Source organism: Mobula hypostoma, chromosome 29 (genome assembly GCF_963921235.1).
Source record: "Mobula hypostoma chromosome 29, sMobHyp1.1, whole genome shotgun sequence".
Taxonomy (NCBI): domain Eukaryota; kingdom Metazoa; phylum Chordata; class Chondrichthyes; order Myliobatiformes; family Myliobatidae; genus Mobula; species Mobula hypostoma.
In genome coordinates this window covers 7487354-7505260 of record NC_086125.1, presented here as the reverse complement: position 1 = coordinate 7505260, position 17907 = coordinate 7487354, and the positions used below count along the sequence as shown (strand labels likewise).

The 17907-nt window shown below is 43.1% G+C and overlaps 1 protein-coding gene across 1 annotated transcript; it reads left to right on the top strand.

Moving 5' to 3' along the window:
• The first annotated feature begins 11824 nt into the window (after window positions 1–11824).
• Window positions 11825–17022, top strand: LOC134339479 (sphingosine 1-phosphate receptor 1-like). The gene is made up of 2 exons (XM_063036029.1): window positions 11825–11962; window positions 12202–17022. Exon 2 carries the CDS (start codon window positions 12520–12522, stop codon window positions 13648–13650), a length of 1131 nt encoding a protein of 376 aa, XP_062892099.1. The 5' UTR covers window positions 11825–11962; window positions 12202–12519; the 3' UTR covers window positions 13651–17022.
• The last annotated feature ends 885 nt before the right edge of the window (window positions 17023–17907 follow it).

Below are 17907 nucleotides of genomic sequence, written 5' to 3'. Positions count from 1 at the left end.
TCCAGATGTTCTTCTGCTTCTCATGTCTGTCTTCGTCAAATCAGAAATTGTCCACGGCCCCTATTTAGCAGGTACGATATCATTTCACCGGAGAGCTGCGCGCGCTGCATCGCGCTGCCATCTTCTCCTCCCACCTCCCGCACTGAAGAGTGAGCAGCTTTGAATTCCCGGGTGTCAACATGTTGGAGGATCTATACTGGCCCCAACACATGGACGCAAGCATGAAGATCTACACCAATGTCTCTACTTTATTAAAAGTTTAAGGAGATTTGACATGTCATCAAAAACTCCAGCAAACTTCCACAGATGTACAGTGCAAAGCATTTTGACCGGTTGTATTGCAGCCTGGTATGGGAGCTCCAATCCACAGGAATACAAGAGGCTTCAGAAAGTTCCAGACTCAGCCAGCGCCATCATGGATAGAGCTCTCCCCACCATCAGGAAATCTCCAAGAGGAAATAGCTCAGGAAGGTGACGTCCATCATTAAGGTCCCCCACTATGCAGACCAGGCTCTCTTGTCATTCCTGCCATCAGGCAGGAGGTATGGGAGCCTGAGGACCCCATGCCCCGACACTGTCGGCAGATTTGTGAACCAACCTGACAGCCCTCACTTTGCCTGAGACCATGTTTTCCTCAACTTGCATTAATGCTTTTGTGTTTATTTTGTGCTATTTTATGTATTTTCAAACATGAGAAAGTCTGCAGATGCTGTGAATCCAAAGCAAAACACACACACAAAGAGTTGGAGAAACTCAGCAGGCCAGGCAGCATCTATGGTAAAGAGTAAACAGTCGACATTTTGGGCCAAGACCCTTTATCAGGACTGAGAAGGAAGGGTGAAGGTGCCTGAATTAAAAGGTGGGGGGAGGGGAAGGAGGCTAGCAGGAAGTTGATAGGTGAAGCCAGGTGGGTGGAAAAGGTCAAAGGCTGGAGAGCGAGGAATCTGATAGGACAGGAGAGTGAACCATAGGAGAAAAGGAAGGAAGAAAGAGGAGCCCCAGTGGAAGTAATCGATTCATTTCCATAGATGCTGCGTTCCTCCAGCATTTTGTATATGATTTTTTTTGTTGTTGTTGTTCTATAAGTAATATATATTTACATGAAGTTAAGTTAATGTAACTCATGTTTGTGATGTCCCGTGCTGCTGATGCAGAAAGCTAATTGTCATGGTATTTAAACCCTGGCTATCAAAATCAATAAACTTGATTTTGACCTTGAACTTAGAACTACCATGCACCATGTCCACTTTGTCCTCATTTTTGTCCAAAATAAAAGTGAAAAGAGTAAACAGTTGAGATTTTGTGCTGGGACCCTTCATCAGGAGTGGAAAGAAAGAAAAGAAGCCAGAGTAAGAAGGTGAGGGGGAGGGGAGGAAAAGTACAAGGTTGGTAGGTGAGAGGTGAAACCAGGAGAGGCTGAAGTAGGTGATAAATGAAACGAGGAAAGGAAAGGGTAAGTAACAGGTGAAACTGGGAGACGGGGAGGTAGGCAATAGGTGAAACTGAGAGGGGGAAGATAAGTGATAGGTGAAACTGGGACAGGAGAAGGTAGGTGATAGGTGAAACTGGGAGGGGGTGTAGTTGGGTGATAGCTGAAATCAAGAGAGGAGGCGGGTGATAGGTGAAACCGGGAGAGGAGGAGGGTGATAGGTGAAACCGGGAGAGGAGGTGGGTGATAGGTGAAACCGGGAGAGGAGGAGGTGGATGATAGGTGTAACTGGGAGAGGAGGAGGTAGGTGATAGGTGAAACTGGGAGAGGAGGGGATGGGTGATAGGTGAAACCGGGAGAGGAGGAGGTGGATGATAGGTGTAACTGGGAGAGGAGGAGGTAGGTGATAGGTGAAACTGGGAGAGGAGGGGATGGGTGATAGGTGAAACCGAGAGAGGAGGAGGTGGGTGATAGGTGTAACTGGGAGAGCAGGAGGTAGGTGATAGGTGAAACTGGGAGAAACAGAGGGCATATGCAGATTGAATCTTCAATATGCACAGCTGAGGTAAAGAATTCCAAAACCTTTTTACTCCCAGCACAAAAAAACATCCCTTTTCTATTCTAAATGGCTAATCCCTTATTCAAAGGTCATATAACTCAGTTCTAAAAAAACACAGCCTTTCAATTTCTATTCAGAAAAATTTCAAAATTATCCAAGGGCCGATGAGATCATATTCCTCCAAATTCCAGCAACTACATGTCACTCCTGCTGAATCGTTTTTCACAGAACAGCCTCGTCCCAGTAGACAACCTTGTAAAATTTACACTGCAAATGACTCCCTGCCAAATGCAGACACGAGAGACTGCAGATGCAGGAATCTGGAGCGAAACAGAAGGCTCCAGAGGAGCACCTAGGGAGGAAAACAGGCAGTCAACATTTTGGGTCAAAGACGCTTCATTCGGACTGGAGGAAAGGGGAAGATAACCAATATGAAAAGATGGAGGTGGAGGAGAGGAATGGAGCAAGAGCTAGAGGCGATAGGAGAATCCAAGTGGGGTAATGGAGTAAGGCGGTTTTGAATGGAAAAGGTAGTGGTTTCAGCTCAGTACATCATAGGTAAAACCCTTCCAACCATTCAGCACACCTACATGAAACATTGTCATAAGAAAGCAACATCTGACATCAGAGATCCTCAACACCCAGGCCATGCTCTCTTTGCGCTGCTGCCATCAGGTAGAAGATAAAAGAGCTTCAGGACTCGCACCATCAAGTTCAAGAACTGTTACTACCCTTCAACCATCAGCTTCTTGAACAAAAGGGGATAACTACATTCACTTGCCCATTCATTGAGGTGTTCCTGCAACCAATGATCTCACTTTTAACGACTCTTTATCTCATTATCTCACGTTCTCATTATTTATATCTGCATTTGCACAGTTTGTTGTCTTCTGCACTCTGGTTGATCTTTCATTGATCCTGATAGAGTTACTACTAGCTTACCTTTGTACCTCATCTTTTCCCCCCGTATTGCCTTTTTAGTTATCTTCTGTTGCTCCTTAAAAGTCTCCCAATCCTCTAGCTTCCCACTCATCCTTGCTATGTTCTACTTCCCCTCTTTTATTTTTATACAGTACTGTCCTTTACTTCCCTCGAACTATTCTATAGATTTGCTGAGTATGCCCACAGGAAAATGAATCTCAGGGTTATGTATGGTGACATATAGGTACTTTGATAATAAATTTACTTTGAACTTTGATGGAATGTGATAAGGAAGGACAGTAGAGCATGGAGTAAAGAGAAGGAGGTTGAGAAGGGAAGTGGGAGGAGTGCGTGGGTGATGGACAGATGAAAAGGGAGAGGAAGTGGGGACTGGGAAAAAGATGAGGCTAGTTGCATCAGAAGAGAGAGGGAGTGGGGAATGATTGCTGGATGTTTGAAAATTCAATGTCCATGCCACAAGGTTGGAGGGTGTCCAGGCAGAATATGAGGCATTGCTTCTTTAGTTTTTGTTTGGCCATGATCTAGCTGTATTGGAGGCCATGGACTGATGTGTGCCGGGGAACGTGAAACTAGAATTGAAATGGCAGGCCACTGAAAGGCCCTGCCTGGCACAGCAGGTGGAGTGGGAAGCTTCACATTACCAAATTCTCACACATGTGAAGAATGAAATGATTGTTGAGCCACTGGGAAAGTGGTACTAACAAATCACCGCTGTTAGTAAATACTGATCTTACGAATCCAGGTTGTAAACCTGAAAGATACAGCCAAATTATACTCTATACTTTGTTAGTTTATAAAAAGGAATGTGAATAATACTCATTCGCTTCTGGTGCAGTGTGAAGAGAGCAGAATAAAATGTAACATCTCAATAAAGGAGAGAGAGAAGAGAAAGATCTAAAAACTTGCAAGCGTGCCCAACATGTTACCTGCTTCCCTGACTACCTTCCACGTCCTGTGGCTATTTGCTGTATTTCAGAAATTTACGCTCAACCCACTGTACATCAGTAGTTCATGCTTCCTCACAGCTTGTTCTGTTTTCCTAAAAATAGCACATATTCACTTAATTTTCTTAGAATAGATGATACAGATCTTCTCCAGAATACAACAATGTTCTGTTCCTGAGAATCGTTCCTTACCGACACTGTTCGCAACTTGGAAATGCAGCCAAGAACTGAGTAGAAGGTGCTTGCAGAGTTGGGTTGTCTGAGAAGCATTTTACATTTTTTTTTGCCATTTTCAATAATAAAGGATTTAGACTAGGAATCGGGTTTAATATCACCGACATATGTCGTGAAGTTTGTTAACTTTGCGGCAGCAGTACAATGCAATACATGATAGTCTGATCCTATTTCAGACTAATAATAATATTCTTTCAAAAGATCTTACTCAGGACAGGGTCTTGAATGTTATTAACAGTTTTAAGAAGAACACCGCCTCTACCTGGATGGCATGTCTCTGGAAAGGATTCACAAAATGGACATTAGGGTGTTAATTAGAATATATTCTTCTTGGGTTCAATGTGGCAAAGTTGTAGCTTGCGTCTACAACAGTTGCCTGCAGCTACATAGCAGCCGGCAATCCATCCTGTTGATTTCCCAAAACTGGGGTAGACCTGTCTGCTTAAAATTTCCCACATTTTCCCACAAGAGAGTTATCTTCTTGCTCACTTCTCCGTTCAGATTTATGCCACCAGAAGACTTGGTACATAATTTTATGCTTTTGTCTGAGTCATTAACATAAACTGTAACTCATCAAATTATGGTATTGTTGCACTGTTGTAACTATATGTTACAATTGTGTGGTTTTGTTAGTTTTTTCAGTCTGTCTTGTGTTTTGTTATATCACACCAGAGGAAATATTGTATCATTTCTTAGTGCATGCATTACTAAATGACAATAAAAGAGGACTGTGTGTCTTCATAATCTAAATCTAAACTCACTAGCAAGGCTGTCAAAATAAAAATGGTTTTAATTCCCAGAGTCTAATTTCTTGCCACATTAATAGTTTACCTTCAAGTCCGAGTCCATATCTCACGTGTGACCATTTGTGTGACAAAATATCATACTTTGAAAAATACAGAAATAATACATCCATATGTTCATTCATCTACCCTGCTAGTTTCACCATTGAAACATTTCATTTGATTTATTAAGCGTAACAGTCTTTTCATAAACCATGCCGACTCTGCTGAAACACGATATACTATACAGTATTCTTAATAATGAATCACAGTGTTCATTGACATTAATGTCAGGTTAAAAGTTTTCTAGTTCTCGATTTGTTTTCTCTTCCTCTTTTGTGAAAAGAGATGTTACATTTTATTCCATTCTCTTCACTGTACCAGAATCCACAGAATAATATTCAGGTAATGCATTAACTCGACCAAAGGACCACAACCTCGTCGTGGTCTGGAGGTTTATATGCCTCAATGATCCAGAGAGCTATGTCGGTCAAATTATCCGGCATATTATGTATATCTGTGGTGAATGACTCGGGCCCTGACAACCCAAAACTTTCCTGCCAGCTACAAGGGACAAAACCTCCAAATGGGCCATAAACTTGTTGTTGGGTTTGGAGGCTCGCATGCCTTAATGACCCAGAGAGCCATGTTGGCTGGAGTCAGGGCTTTGTGCTTTGCCTCTTAGCAGGGTAACCCATGCCAAACAGGTCAAAGGGCAGAGGCCAGACTAAGAGCGGTCCAGGTTCAAGGGTTCAGCTCAGGGCTAACAACCCTGACTGGTAAAATAAAATTATTATGGAAACAGTGATGAAGAATCCTTCTACATTTGAGTGGGACGGTAATCCCGAGTCTCCACCCAGGATTTGAATGACTGACTGTAGTGAAAACCGAGAGGAAGCCTCTGACACAATAAAGGAAACCCTGAACACTGCCAGAGATGGAGGACATTCACTGCTGCCCTAAACCCCAACAGTGTAACAGGCAGTGAGTAAGTAAGGAAGGATCTTGAATGACAAAATGTAAAATCTAATTTGGCAATATCTTTCAGGTTTACAATCAGGTTCATAAGATCAATATTGACCAACAGCAACTTTTTTCGTGCTGCTTTTCTAGTGGTTCAAAAGGCATGCCAATCCTCACATTGCATCGTTAAAGATGAAATTCAAGCAACACACATCAAAGTTGCTGGTGAACACAGCAGGCCAGGCAGCATCTCTAGGAAGAGGTACAGTCGACGTTTCGGGCCGAGATCCTTCGTCAGGACTAACTGAAAGAAGAGCTAGTAAGAGATTTGAAAGTGGGAGGGGGAGATCCAAAATGACAGGAGAAGACAGGAGTCGGGGGGATGGAGCCAAGAGCTGGACAGGTGATTGGCAGAGGGGATATGACAGGATGATGAGACAGGAGGCCCAGGGAGAAAGAAAGGGGGGGAACCCAGAGGATGGGCAAGGGGTATAGTGAGGGGGACAGAGGGAGAAAAAGGAGAGAGAGAGAAAGAATGTGTGTATATAAATAAATAACAGATGGGGTACAAGGGGGAGGTGGGGCATTAACGGAAGTTAGAGAAGTCAATGTTCATGTCATCGGGTTGGAGGCTACCCAGACGGAATATAAGGTGTTGTTCCTCCAACCTGAGTGTGGCTTCATCTTGACAGTAGAGGAGGCCGTGGATAGACATATCAGAATGAGAACGGGACGTGGAATTAAAATGTGTGGCCACTGGGAGATCCTGCTTTCTCTGGCGCATCTGCAGATGTCCTCGTGTTTGCGCGATTGAATTCAAAGTTGAATTTATTTCCGTCAGCACAAATACGTGTATGCACAGGTGCAAGGAAAAACTGACCTGCACAGCATCACAAGTACGTAGCATTGGAGACACAACTTCCCACAAGAAAGTGGACAAAATTATACAAGAAAGAACACAACTTGAGCAAAATGTAGTGCCAAGTGGCGATAGTGTTGCTATACTGAGGTGGTGATTAGTGTTAGGCTGGTTGCTCAAGAACTAAGTGGTGTGGGAGTTAAGGCTTCAGCACCTTCTGTCGGATTTGTTTCAGCTTTGTTATTGTAAAGATACGTTAAGGCTATTTTGATGAAGATGCTGGTCAGTATTTGTATGGTTAAATGTGTTTGTGATTATGTTAGGATTTGTGCAATTTAATGCGAGTTATATTCTGTATATTTACTTATTTTATTCATTGAGATACAGCACAGAATAGGTCATCCTGGCCCTTTGAGCCACACTGCCCAGTGATCCACTGATTTAACCCTAGCGTGATCACGGGACACCTTACAATGACCAAATAACCTCCCAACCGGTGCGTCTTCGGACTGTGGGAGGAAACCCGAGCACCCGGAGGGGAGCCACGCGGTGACAGGGAGAACGTACAGAATCCTTACGGGCAGTGGCAGGAATTGAACCCCGTTGGCCTGTGCTGTAGAGCGTTGTGCTAACCACTGCACTACTGTGCTGTGGATGCCATAATTTGCACAGTCAAATCGTTTGGTCAAGTTTGGTCAGGGAGGGCGGTATGGACAGCAGAACGCTATTACAGCACCGGCGACACCAGGTTTTGCACGCGCAGCTCTCTGTAAGGAGTTTGTACGTTCTGCCCGTGACTGCGTGGGTTTCCTCCCGCCATCCAAAAACGTACAGGTCAGTGGGTTAATTGGTCACTTGGGTGTGATTGGGTGGCACCCTGTTGCAGCTCTTTAAAAGAAGTATCACGATTTGCTTTATTAAGTGTGTGGACCACAGTAGTTCACGTGTGTGTGTGCGTGTGTGAAGATTTGTACAGTTAAATTGTGCCAAGAATTATATGTTAAATGTGTATAGCAGGAACATTCAATAAACTGTATTTGCAGTTACTTTTTGTGTTGGTGCAATGCCTGGGAACACTGTGGCAATCGTCCATTTCAGAGTTCAATAAAGTAGCAATGAACATGTATGAGCATGTGTAAAGGAGTAAGGTAGATATTCCGTGTGTCACTGAATAGCTGAGCTCGCAGTCTCGCAAGTGCTTTGGTCATTCCTCTGTATCGGCAACCACTCAGACACTGAATAATCACTGAAACAATACTGAAAACAGAAAGCACAAATACAAGAAGATCTGCAGATACCGGAAATCCAAAGCAACACGCCGGCGATATTGTTGAAACTCAGCAGGTCCGGCAGTGTCCAAGGAAAAGAGTAAACAGTTGACATTCCGAGACCCTTCGTGAGGACCGGAAAGGAAGGGGAGAAGCCAGTGTAAGAAGGCGGGGGGAGGGGAGGATTTACAAGCTGGCAGGTGATTGGTGAAACCCGGAGGGGGGCGGCGTGAAATAAAGAGCCGGGAAATTTCAAACCTGATGAAGGGTCTCGGCCCAAAACTATGACCACTTACTCATTTCCACAGGTACTGCCTGACCTGCTGAGTTCCTCCAGCATTTTGTGTACATTGCTTTGAAAACAGAAAGCACTTGGAAAACATTTTGCACATTGGGCAACATCAGTCAAATCTGTAGCTTCTGTTCATTTTGTTTCTTTCTCATAAAAAGCTACTTGCCCTGATAAATACTGTCATAGAAAAGTACTGCACAGAAACAGGCCCTTTGGCCCATCTAGTCCTTGCTGCACCATTTAAATTGCCAACTCTCATCAACCTACACCCGGACTATATCCCTCCAAACCCCTGCCATCCATGTACCTACCCAAATTTCTCTTAAACGTTGAAATCAAGCTCACATGAATCACTTGCACAGGCAGCTCGTTCCATACTCTCACTACCCTCTGAGTGAGGAAATATCCTCTCATGTTCCCCTTAAACTTTTCACCTTTCACCCTTAACACATGACCTCTGGTTATAGTCCCACCCAACCTCAGTGGAAAAAGCCTGCATGTATTTACCCTATTTATACCCTTCATAATTTTGTATACCTCCATCAAATCTCCTCTCAATCTTCTATGTTCAAAGGAATAAAGTCCTAACATATTTAATCTTTCCTTATAATTCAGGTCCTCCAGACCAGGGAATGAAATGTTTTTCCAATAATTTGTTTTGATTTTAAATTTCTTGGAATCACTATTTTTGCTTTTATTTTAAATTTGTGAAGCAGTTGTTCACACGACCTCTTGACATGGAAGCAGTAATCATCCATTCAGCCAACACTTTCCCATTCACTCTGCTATGTGTCATTCAAGAAGAGTAATTGTGGGTTTGCAAAGTGTCACTCTCCTTTGTCACAGATAGCACTCACTGACAGCAACTTTTCTCATTTCTGCCCGCTGTAAATATAACAGCAATTGCACAGCTAATGGATCTGCTACTTCCTTTCAAAGCTAGCTGCTATATGAGATACTCTCTCCAGAGTAAGCACCTTACTAGCCCTGTCTCCACAGAGAATTGCCAATCCTTCTACACATTAAACATTGCCCTCCTATTACACAGACCAGCTCATTTTTATCTTGTCTTGCTACAGGGCCCAAACTCTACCTGTAGCTCACCAAGGAAGCCCAACATCTGGCCTGTAGACCACATCTAACCCACTAGATATATTGATTCTGGCTCATTCAAATCAAATGTTCAAAGGTTCATTTATTATCAAAGTGCGTATGCGGTATACAACACTGAGATTCGCCTTCTCCAGATAGCCACGAAATGAAGAAAACCATGGGAGTCATTCAAAGTCATCAATCCCTCCCAACACATACAAAAGAACAAAACTCACAATCCCCAACCCCTTTTCTTGCACAAAAAACTAATAGATCACTCCTACATGGAAAACAGCAACAGGAACATCAAATTCAAAATCCCCATCCCCTTCCCTCATACAAAAAGAAAACTTACAGATTGCTTCTGAGAGAGAATGGAAGAAAACACAGAAGGCAAAAAAAAGTATAGGATTGAGAGACCAATTTGAACTGTAGTTAGATTGAACTCCATAAATGGCAAAATTTCAATAGCATCCTACAATAGCATCAAGGAGAACGGCCTCTCAAACACAGAGACCTTCCGAGATCCATCACCCACAGACACCTTAGCTGGCTGCAGCGAGAGATCATCACAGCGGTGAGTAAGAGCAAATCTACAGAATGGAAGCAATAATTGAGTAAACACAATGTCCTACATATCTTCAAACAAGAACTTAATCTTTTAGTTAGTTGAACTCCAGAAACAGCCTTGTACTGTTCATATTTTGCAGTCATAAACTTATCTCTCGGCTTCTATGTAAACTTGCTAGATAGCTTTAAGAGAACCCTACACATTGGGTGTTCGACAGTCTTCCTTTGTTTTTAATGGTTTCTACTGGGGCCACCTGTAAGGAGACCAATCTCAAAGTATGTAAAAGTACTTTGATAGTAAATATACTTTGAACTTTCGGACTTAAAGACCCAAGTCTCTGATAACACTACAAATCAGTACTAGAGAAAATCTGCAGATGATTTGCACAATTTCTTGCCTACTGCCCTGTGGTTGAACTTTCATTGATCCTCTTATAGTTACTACTCTACAGATTTGAGTATGCCCACAGGCAAATGACTCTCGGGGATGCGTATGGTGACATATATGTACTTTGATAATAAAACTTACTTTGTTCTTTGAATTCAGAGAGCATCTATAGAGGGCTAATATTTTAGGTCAGTAATCTGTGGGTGCTTAGCTTGGATTGCTAATCACTTTGCTCTGCACAAATGTTGCCTGACCTGAAGAATGCACTTTTTTTTACAGATGTCCAGCAGTGGCAATATCTTGCTTTTGAAAATTGAGCAGTAATGTGACAGAGAATAGTAGATACAAGTAGACCAATACAAGCTGAAGCACTAAGAGAGGGAAATGGAATGAAGTGTTATTTTAAATGCAATAAAGAGGTGTTTAAACTGTAAGATAACAGATAATTTAAACTCACGTGGTAGAACATAAACTCAAGAAAGTCTGCAGACACAGGAAATCCAGAGCAACACACAAAATGCTGGAGGAACTCAGCAGCTATGGAAATGAGCAGACGTTTCGGGCCAAGACGCTTCTTCAGGATTTACGTGATAGATGGCAGCAAGATCGGAAGTCCACGCTCGAGGGGCTTTAATTTTTATTGAGATGCAGCACGGAATGGGCCCTGATTTATTCCTAGCCTATTCATGGGACAATTTACAATGACCAATTAACCTACCAACCAGTACGTCTTTGGACTGTGGAGCACCCAGAGGAAACCCACGCGGTCACAGCAAAAACGGACAAACTCCTTACAGCCGGCGACGGGAACCCAGGCCACTCATGTGTAGTTGGGCTAGCCACTATGTACCATGCCTTCTAAGGGGTTCAAAGAAAACATGAAAACAAACCATGCTGATGAATAGATACAAGCACGAGTCATGCTTCACTGCATTTTGTTAGGAAACTGGATTCCATTTATTGTTTTGATAACAATTCCAACATAAACCAAACTGTAAATAATCTTTAGAATTCATGATTTTACCGTTTACCTATAATATCAGTGGCTGTGTTATAACGCCATAAGATATAGGAGCAGAACTAGGCCATTTTTTGCCCATCGAGTCTGCTCCACCATTTCAACGCGGCTGGTCCATTTGTTATGAAAAATATACATAAATGACACTTTTTGCACATTATTCTACTGAGCGTCCTTTGGCACCTTCCAATAGTTACTGCCTGCCTACGTTCATCCTCCCTTCTGGAGCTATCTACTCTCCAATAGTTATTCAGAATACTCTTTCCCAGTTTGAAGTTTGTTCGATTCTCTTTCACTTATCCTTTCTCCTCAGTCTTCCCACCCACCCCCGCCTTGCCGCTTTCCTTTCGCTTGTTTTAGTTTTAATAGTGGACGCCCTCCACTTCTCTGAACTGGTTGAGCCTTAATTAGTCTAGCTGCCGTCTGTAACTACCAGGAGAGAAATACTTCGATCCCTCCCACTATTCCTGTCCCGCCCCAACGGCACAGAGCAGTGCGATCGCTTTCGGCTGACAATTCGGCGCAGTGGTTAAATCTCCAGGGGGCAATTTAGAGAGTAAGTCGCTCTCCGCCGAGCGTCCCGTCATTAGCACAGCGAATAGCAGATGTCCACCTCCTCACAGTGAGTGTTTGCCGACTCCGTCTCTGCCGCCGTTGTCTCTGCACTGTTGCGCCTCTCACTTCCCAATTTCTCAAACCCTTGCACATACTTTCCGTCCTGATCTAAGCAGTATACCAAATACTTACGAACACAGCCACTTAAAATGGAATCCCCCAGAGAATAAAAATATTCTATTCGCGGATTTAAGTGTGTTCGGGGGGTTTCGTTTAACTCTGTCTCTTTTCGCTTTCTCTCATTAGATCGGGTGAATGTGGATCCCTAGACCGTAGGTGATCTTGCTGGATCTTCCGACCTGCTGGAGCCTGTATCATCTGCAGCATCTGTGCAGGGAGCAGCGGCGTTGCTCCTACTGTCAGTCGGGTTTTCAGCCTTAACCGGAGCCTCAGACCCCGGAGTCTGTTCCTGCGACTTCATTAATTGTAGACGGTGGCACCAACCGGGTCGGGGCCGCTGCTGGTCTCCTGCGGGAAGCTCTCGTCGATATGCTCTGAGGGTCGTGGTGGAACTGGAGACTCAGGAAGGGCAGAGGTGAACATCGGTCATAACGACCGGGAAGAATGGATGCGGGGGTCAGTGAAAGAGTGAGCTCGTACTTTGGGGATTATCTCAACAACGAGACGGTGAGTTTACATTATAACTACACCGGGAAGCTAACCCCGGGCAGATACAAGGCAGGTCTGAGGGTTCACGCTGTCATATCTTTGATCGTTTGCGTGTTTATAATAGTGGAGAATCTGCTGGTCCTCACAGCCATCCGGAAGAACAGTAAATTCCACACGCCAATGTTCTACTTGCTCGCCAACCTGACTCTGTCGGACCTGTTGGCAGGAGTGACCTACGTGGTCAACATTCTGCTCTCCGGTGCCAACACCCTGAAACTGACACCACTCCTGTGGTTCCTGAGAGAAGGCGGCGTCTTCATCACCCTCACGGCGTCGGTCTTCAGCCTGCTGGCCATCGCGGTGGAGAGGCACGTCACGATGGTGAGGATGCAGTTGTACAACGCCGACAAGAAGTGGCGAACGCGGATGTTTATGGGGGCGAACTGGATCTTCTCGGTGTTCCTCGGGAGCCTCCCGATCCTGGGCTGGAACTGCATTGGAAACCTGCCCTCTTGCTCAACAATACTGCCGCTGTACTCTAAGTACTACATCCTGGTGTGCATTCTCATCTTTATCGCCGTCTTGTTTTCCATAGTTATATTGTACATTCGTATATACCGTAAAGTCAAGACTAACACCCTCGACATGGCCACTCTGAGAAATGGTGAATCCAAGAAGAGCAAGAAATCGCGGGCATTGCTGAAGACCCTGACCATCGTGGTGGTCAGTTTCATCGTCTGCTGGTTGCCGATATTCACTGTGCTGCTACTGGACGTTTCCCTTATAGTGAGAAGCTCTTGCATTTCTGCTGTGGCCGATTACTTCCTGGGACTGGCCATGTTCAATTCAGCCTTGAATCCTGTCATTTACACCCTCACCAACAGAGACATGCGCCACACCATTGTGCGGCTGGTGTGCCTCACCAAAGCCGACGAGCAGCCTCGCTGTTGCGGCGCTGTGATAGCCGAATACAGCAGTACCCAATGTGACCGGTCCTCACTGCACAGACACGAACTCCTCCACACCACCCTCTCCTCCGGGAACGGACCGCAGTCTCCCACGAGGATCTCGCTGGCCTCGCGGTGACCATGGGCTCCTTCTCCTTGCCCCGTCGGGGAAACGACCTCGAAGCGAAATGCAAAATTGCACTGATTACAATGAACTGAACGGACGATGTTAAACGCATGAAGGAGTACTTCCCGGCAATCTCATTTGAGATACGGCGAAACGTGTGCCTGGGTTTCTTAAATTTTAAGGTATAATGCAAGGGTTCCCAACCTGGGAACGGTAAGGGTCCATTTCATAAAGGAGTGGGCGGCGCGGTAGCAGGGAGTTTAGCGCAAGGCTTTGCAGAACCCGCAACCAATTCCCGCCGCTGCCTGCAGGGAGTTTGTACGCTCTCCCCGCCGCCACAGGCCAGGTAGGTTAATTAGTCATTGTAAATTGTCCCCGGATTAGACTGGGATTAAATTTGGGGATTGCCGGGCGGCGCGGCTCAAAGGGCCAGATGAGTCTGTTCCACGCTGTGTTAGATAAATGAATGCTGTTGGGAACCCCTGGTCAAGGGATGAAGAATCTCATTCTTTAACAAAAGTATATAAATGACTTGGATGAAAGCAGGAAAGAGGTGGTTTCCAGATGTAAGTGAATAAGTAATTTGTATAACATTTATGTACACATAATTAGTAAGATGTGATTCGCTGATGTGACAGAGTAGGAAAGTAACTTGTGAAGGTGACATGAGAAGGATACCAAAAGACTTAAAAACCTGAAGTGAGCAATAAAGATCTAGCAAGTGGAGTATATTGTTGGGTGGGGGGGTACCTGAAATTGTGAAAAATGTATTTTCTAAAAGGTGAGTGGGTAAAATGCAGAGGGAACTTGGTGTCCTTTCTGCAGGATTTCCAAAAGGCCAGCAGCAGGTACTGCAAGTAATTAGTAATTTATATAGAATTTATAGTTTATTATTGGGAGAATTGAATGCAAAATTTGTCTCATTTATGTATTTATTTATTGAGGAGATAACCTTTACTGTGTATTAGTAAGGCTCTCCATATCTAATCAAGGAACTTGATATTTTGAAATCAGTTTAGAGAAAGTATACTAGGCTAATACCTGAAACTAGCAGTTTGGTATCCTGTCAGGAAAGGTTCAACAAGTTAAACTTCTAAAGCTGAAGATGGACAAAAATGCAGTGGTGAGGCTATAACTGGATAAGTTATGACATTAAATGTGGAGTATCCTTGAGAGGCCAGGTTGCCTATTAATGTTCCCAATTTATATGTTCACATGTCAAAGTACAGTCAAATTTGTGTAAGGATTACATCAGCACAAAGGCTGGCAATGTACCTATAACAACACAGACTGCAAATGGGCCTGTGAATTGTAAGTGTCAGTTTGACACAGTGCTACAGCTACTTATTTTAGATTCGACAGGAAGTTCTGCAATTCTTGTCCAATTTTGCAATGGGCAAGTTTCTCAACTAGTATCATAAATGCCAAATGCTTATATTGAATAGCTTTTTTCCCTTCCATCCTCCAACATGCCAAGGTTTGGGCTCAATTACACAATACATGACACTCTGGGAGACAAACTTCTCTACACAGCATAGTAAGTAAACCAAACCTTGGCTTGCCCAGAAAAGACCAGGGCATATATTTTTCAACCTCAGCTCCATGGAGTAGGCAAATTTGCAGCAGGAGTTCTTGGATAGCAATCAAACTGCCTACGTTTCCCTGTGGCAAGCCGTATTCTCCAACCCCCGCAACTTGCACACTCCTGTCTTTTTTTTTCTCTTGGCTCTCCAGCAGTTGGTTAAATTTCCTATGAGATGGAGGCACATTGAGCCAATACTAATGTTGTTCTAGGACTGAGCAATTCTCTTTCTTGCACTAAGCATTTTGCAGTAAAGAGGTGATATTCTCAGTGATGTATTTTTGCAGAGTCAATGACTACTGGAAGTGTTATGTAGCATATAGTACTCTGAGGTTACCTGAATGGCAGCACTTTAATTTCCTGATCATTCCTCATGACAATTATGAGATGCATGAGTAGGACTGACTGATCCATTCATGTCACTCTTTATATGCAGAAGATTCTATTGCACTGCAGCTTCTCGTTCTAGTGTAGAATTGATTACAGCTTTCAAATAAAAAGGCAACTGATTCTGCTTTGGCTCCAGCTATGACACTGCCAAGGGAAGACTATGAAATACCTAAATATTTTTAAATGTAAAAAATATCATGACAACCATTATTTCAACTGTGATAACTGCAGATGTGAATAATTTAAACGATTTGTGAATAAAGTTTTATTGATCAACAGATTATTTTATTTGATTCTGTATTTTATTTAGAGCAGGGGTTCCCAACCTGGGATCCATGGACTCCACAGTTAATGGTAGGGGTTCTATGGCATTTTTAAAAAAAGTGGTTGGTAACCTCTAATTTAGAGGTACAACACAATAACAGGACCTTCTGGCCCAGTGAACACACCCCACCCAATTACACCCATGTCACCAATAATAATCTAGTAAGCCACTCTATTTGCAATATAGGAAGAAACTCACGTGGTCACAGGGAGAATGTACGAACTCCATTCTCCTTACTGTGAGTGGTGGAATTGAACTTGGGTACTGGCACTGTAATATTGTTACGCTGCCATGCCACCCTACATATTAGTTAAGCTAGTTAGATGTCTATCTTAACATCTTAAAACAAAATAGATCATGAAAGGGGTTCCAAAGCTTGCAAAATGTAGGTTGGGATAAAATGTCCTCTGGGAGCTCTCTCTGCAAATGGAGGTCAGGCACGTTCTGCACAAAGACAGGTATTTTTCACATAGATACAATTGGTCAATAGTGTTCCAGATAACTAAACTAAAATTCCCAATTTGCATGCACCTATCAGAGAATTGCAAACACACTCACTAAATGGAGTAGAAAGTTCATGTGCTGTTTCTGTTTTTGACTGAGATATGCAAAAGGTCTCAAGTCTAATCCTTCACTTCTGTCGAAGCCCATCATAGGTTGGAAACAACTATGGTCTGTAATTGATATTAATACCACTGGCCAACAAGAGAAAAGTTCTGAATTTCTTCTCCACTGATCTAGGCAGGTAGAGACAAGATCAAGATTGCTGGCTTCATTAAAGGAAAGATTTTTCTAAAATGCCTTTCACATAACCTTCAGGATGTGTCAAAGCACTCTGCAGTCAATAAAGTCAATTTGCAATGTAGGATGTATGGTTATCCATTTGCAAGATTCCATAAGTAGCAATGTGATAATGACCAAAGTGTGGGAGAGAAAAATCAAATTACAAAAATAGCTGAGTAATTTTTGCTACTTAAATTTAAATATGACAAATAAACATTTGAATGAATTCTTGGCAGTCTGCTGCCATCTCTATAGTCAATGGTTAACAACGTTTAATGTATTGATTCAAGAAAATAAATAAGCTCCAAAGAAAATGTTTCTCATTCACCTTTTTCCACCATTATGCGAGAACCAGGTCTTCTCACCAGCTGTATCTCAAAGGCAACTCCATATTTTGAAATGCAGTAACAAGCACAACAACAGCAAACTACAACTCTGTCAGCAACCTAAAGTTTCTAAAATGGATCTAATATGTTTGGGTTTTACAACACTAAGCAAGCATTCAAGCAAAGAAAGGTAGGTACTTCTTACTATTTTTGATGGCCTTTGATTGATTGAAGCAATCAGCAGGTTAAACTGTTCTTTGAACTCTAAAGATGGGACAATAGCATTACCAATGGAATGTCTGTGTTCTACATCAAAAGGAATTTTCACTGCCAAAAACATTAAGCATCTTTTGAGATTCTTACTGCCTTAGGTCAAATAAAAATTAAAAAAGCATCAACTGTAAATAAGCAAGAAGCAAATATAAAGTGCCTGAAATTTAAATTGTCACATCACTTGGACAGATACTAGGGACGGTCTAAACTAGACTGGCAGGGGATGGGGTCCAATGCACCACCTTGGCAAAAGGGTTGGGGCGGGGGGACTGGAAGTTAATACAGAATTCGACAACAGTAAATGCAGTAGATAAGACAGATATCAGCAAGGCAAAGAGAGATGAAAGTGATGGATTAAATTGCATTTATTTCAATATAAGTTGCTAAACAGGTAAGGAAACTGAACTCAGGGCATAAATACTGTAACTGGGGCATTCTATCCATTATAAAAACATGGCTAGGGGAAGGATAGGACTGGCAGCTAAATGTTCCAGAGTTCAAGTGCTATACACGGCATTGAGGCAGAGATGCATTTCTGATGAAGGAAAACATTATTGCAGTAGTCAGAAATGAAATTACCGAGGGATCAT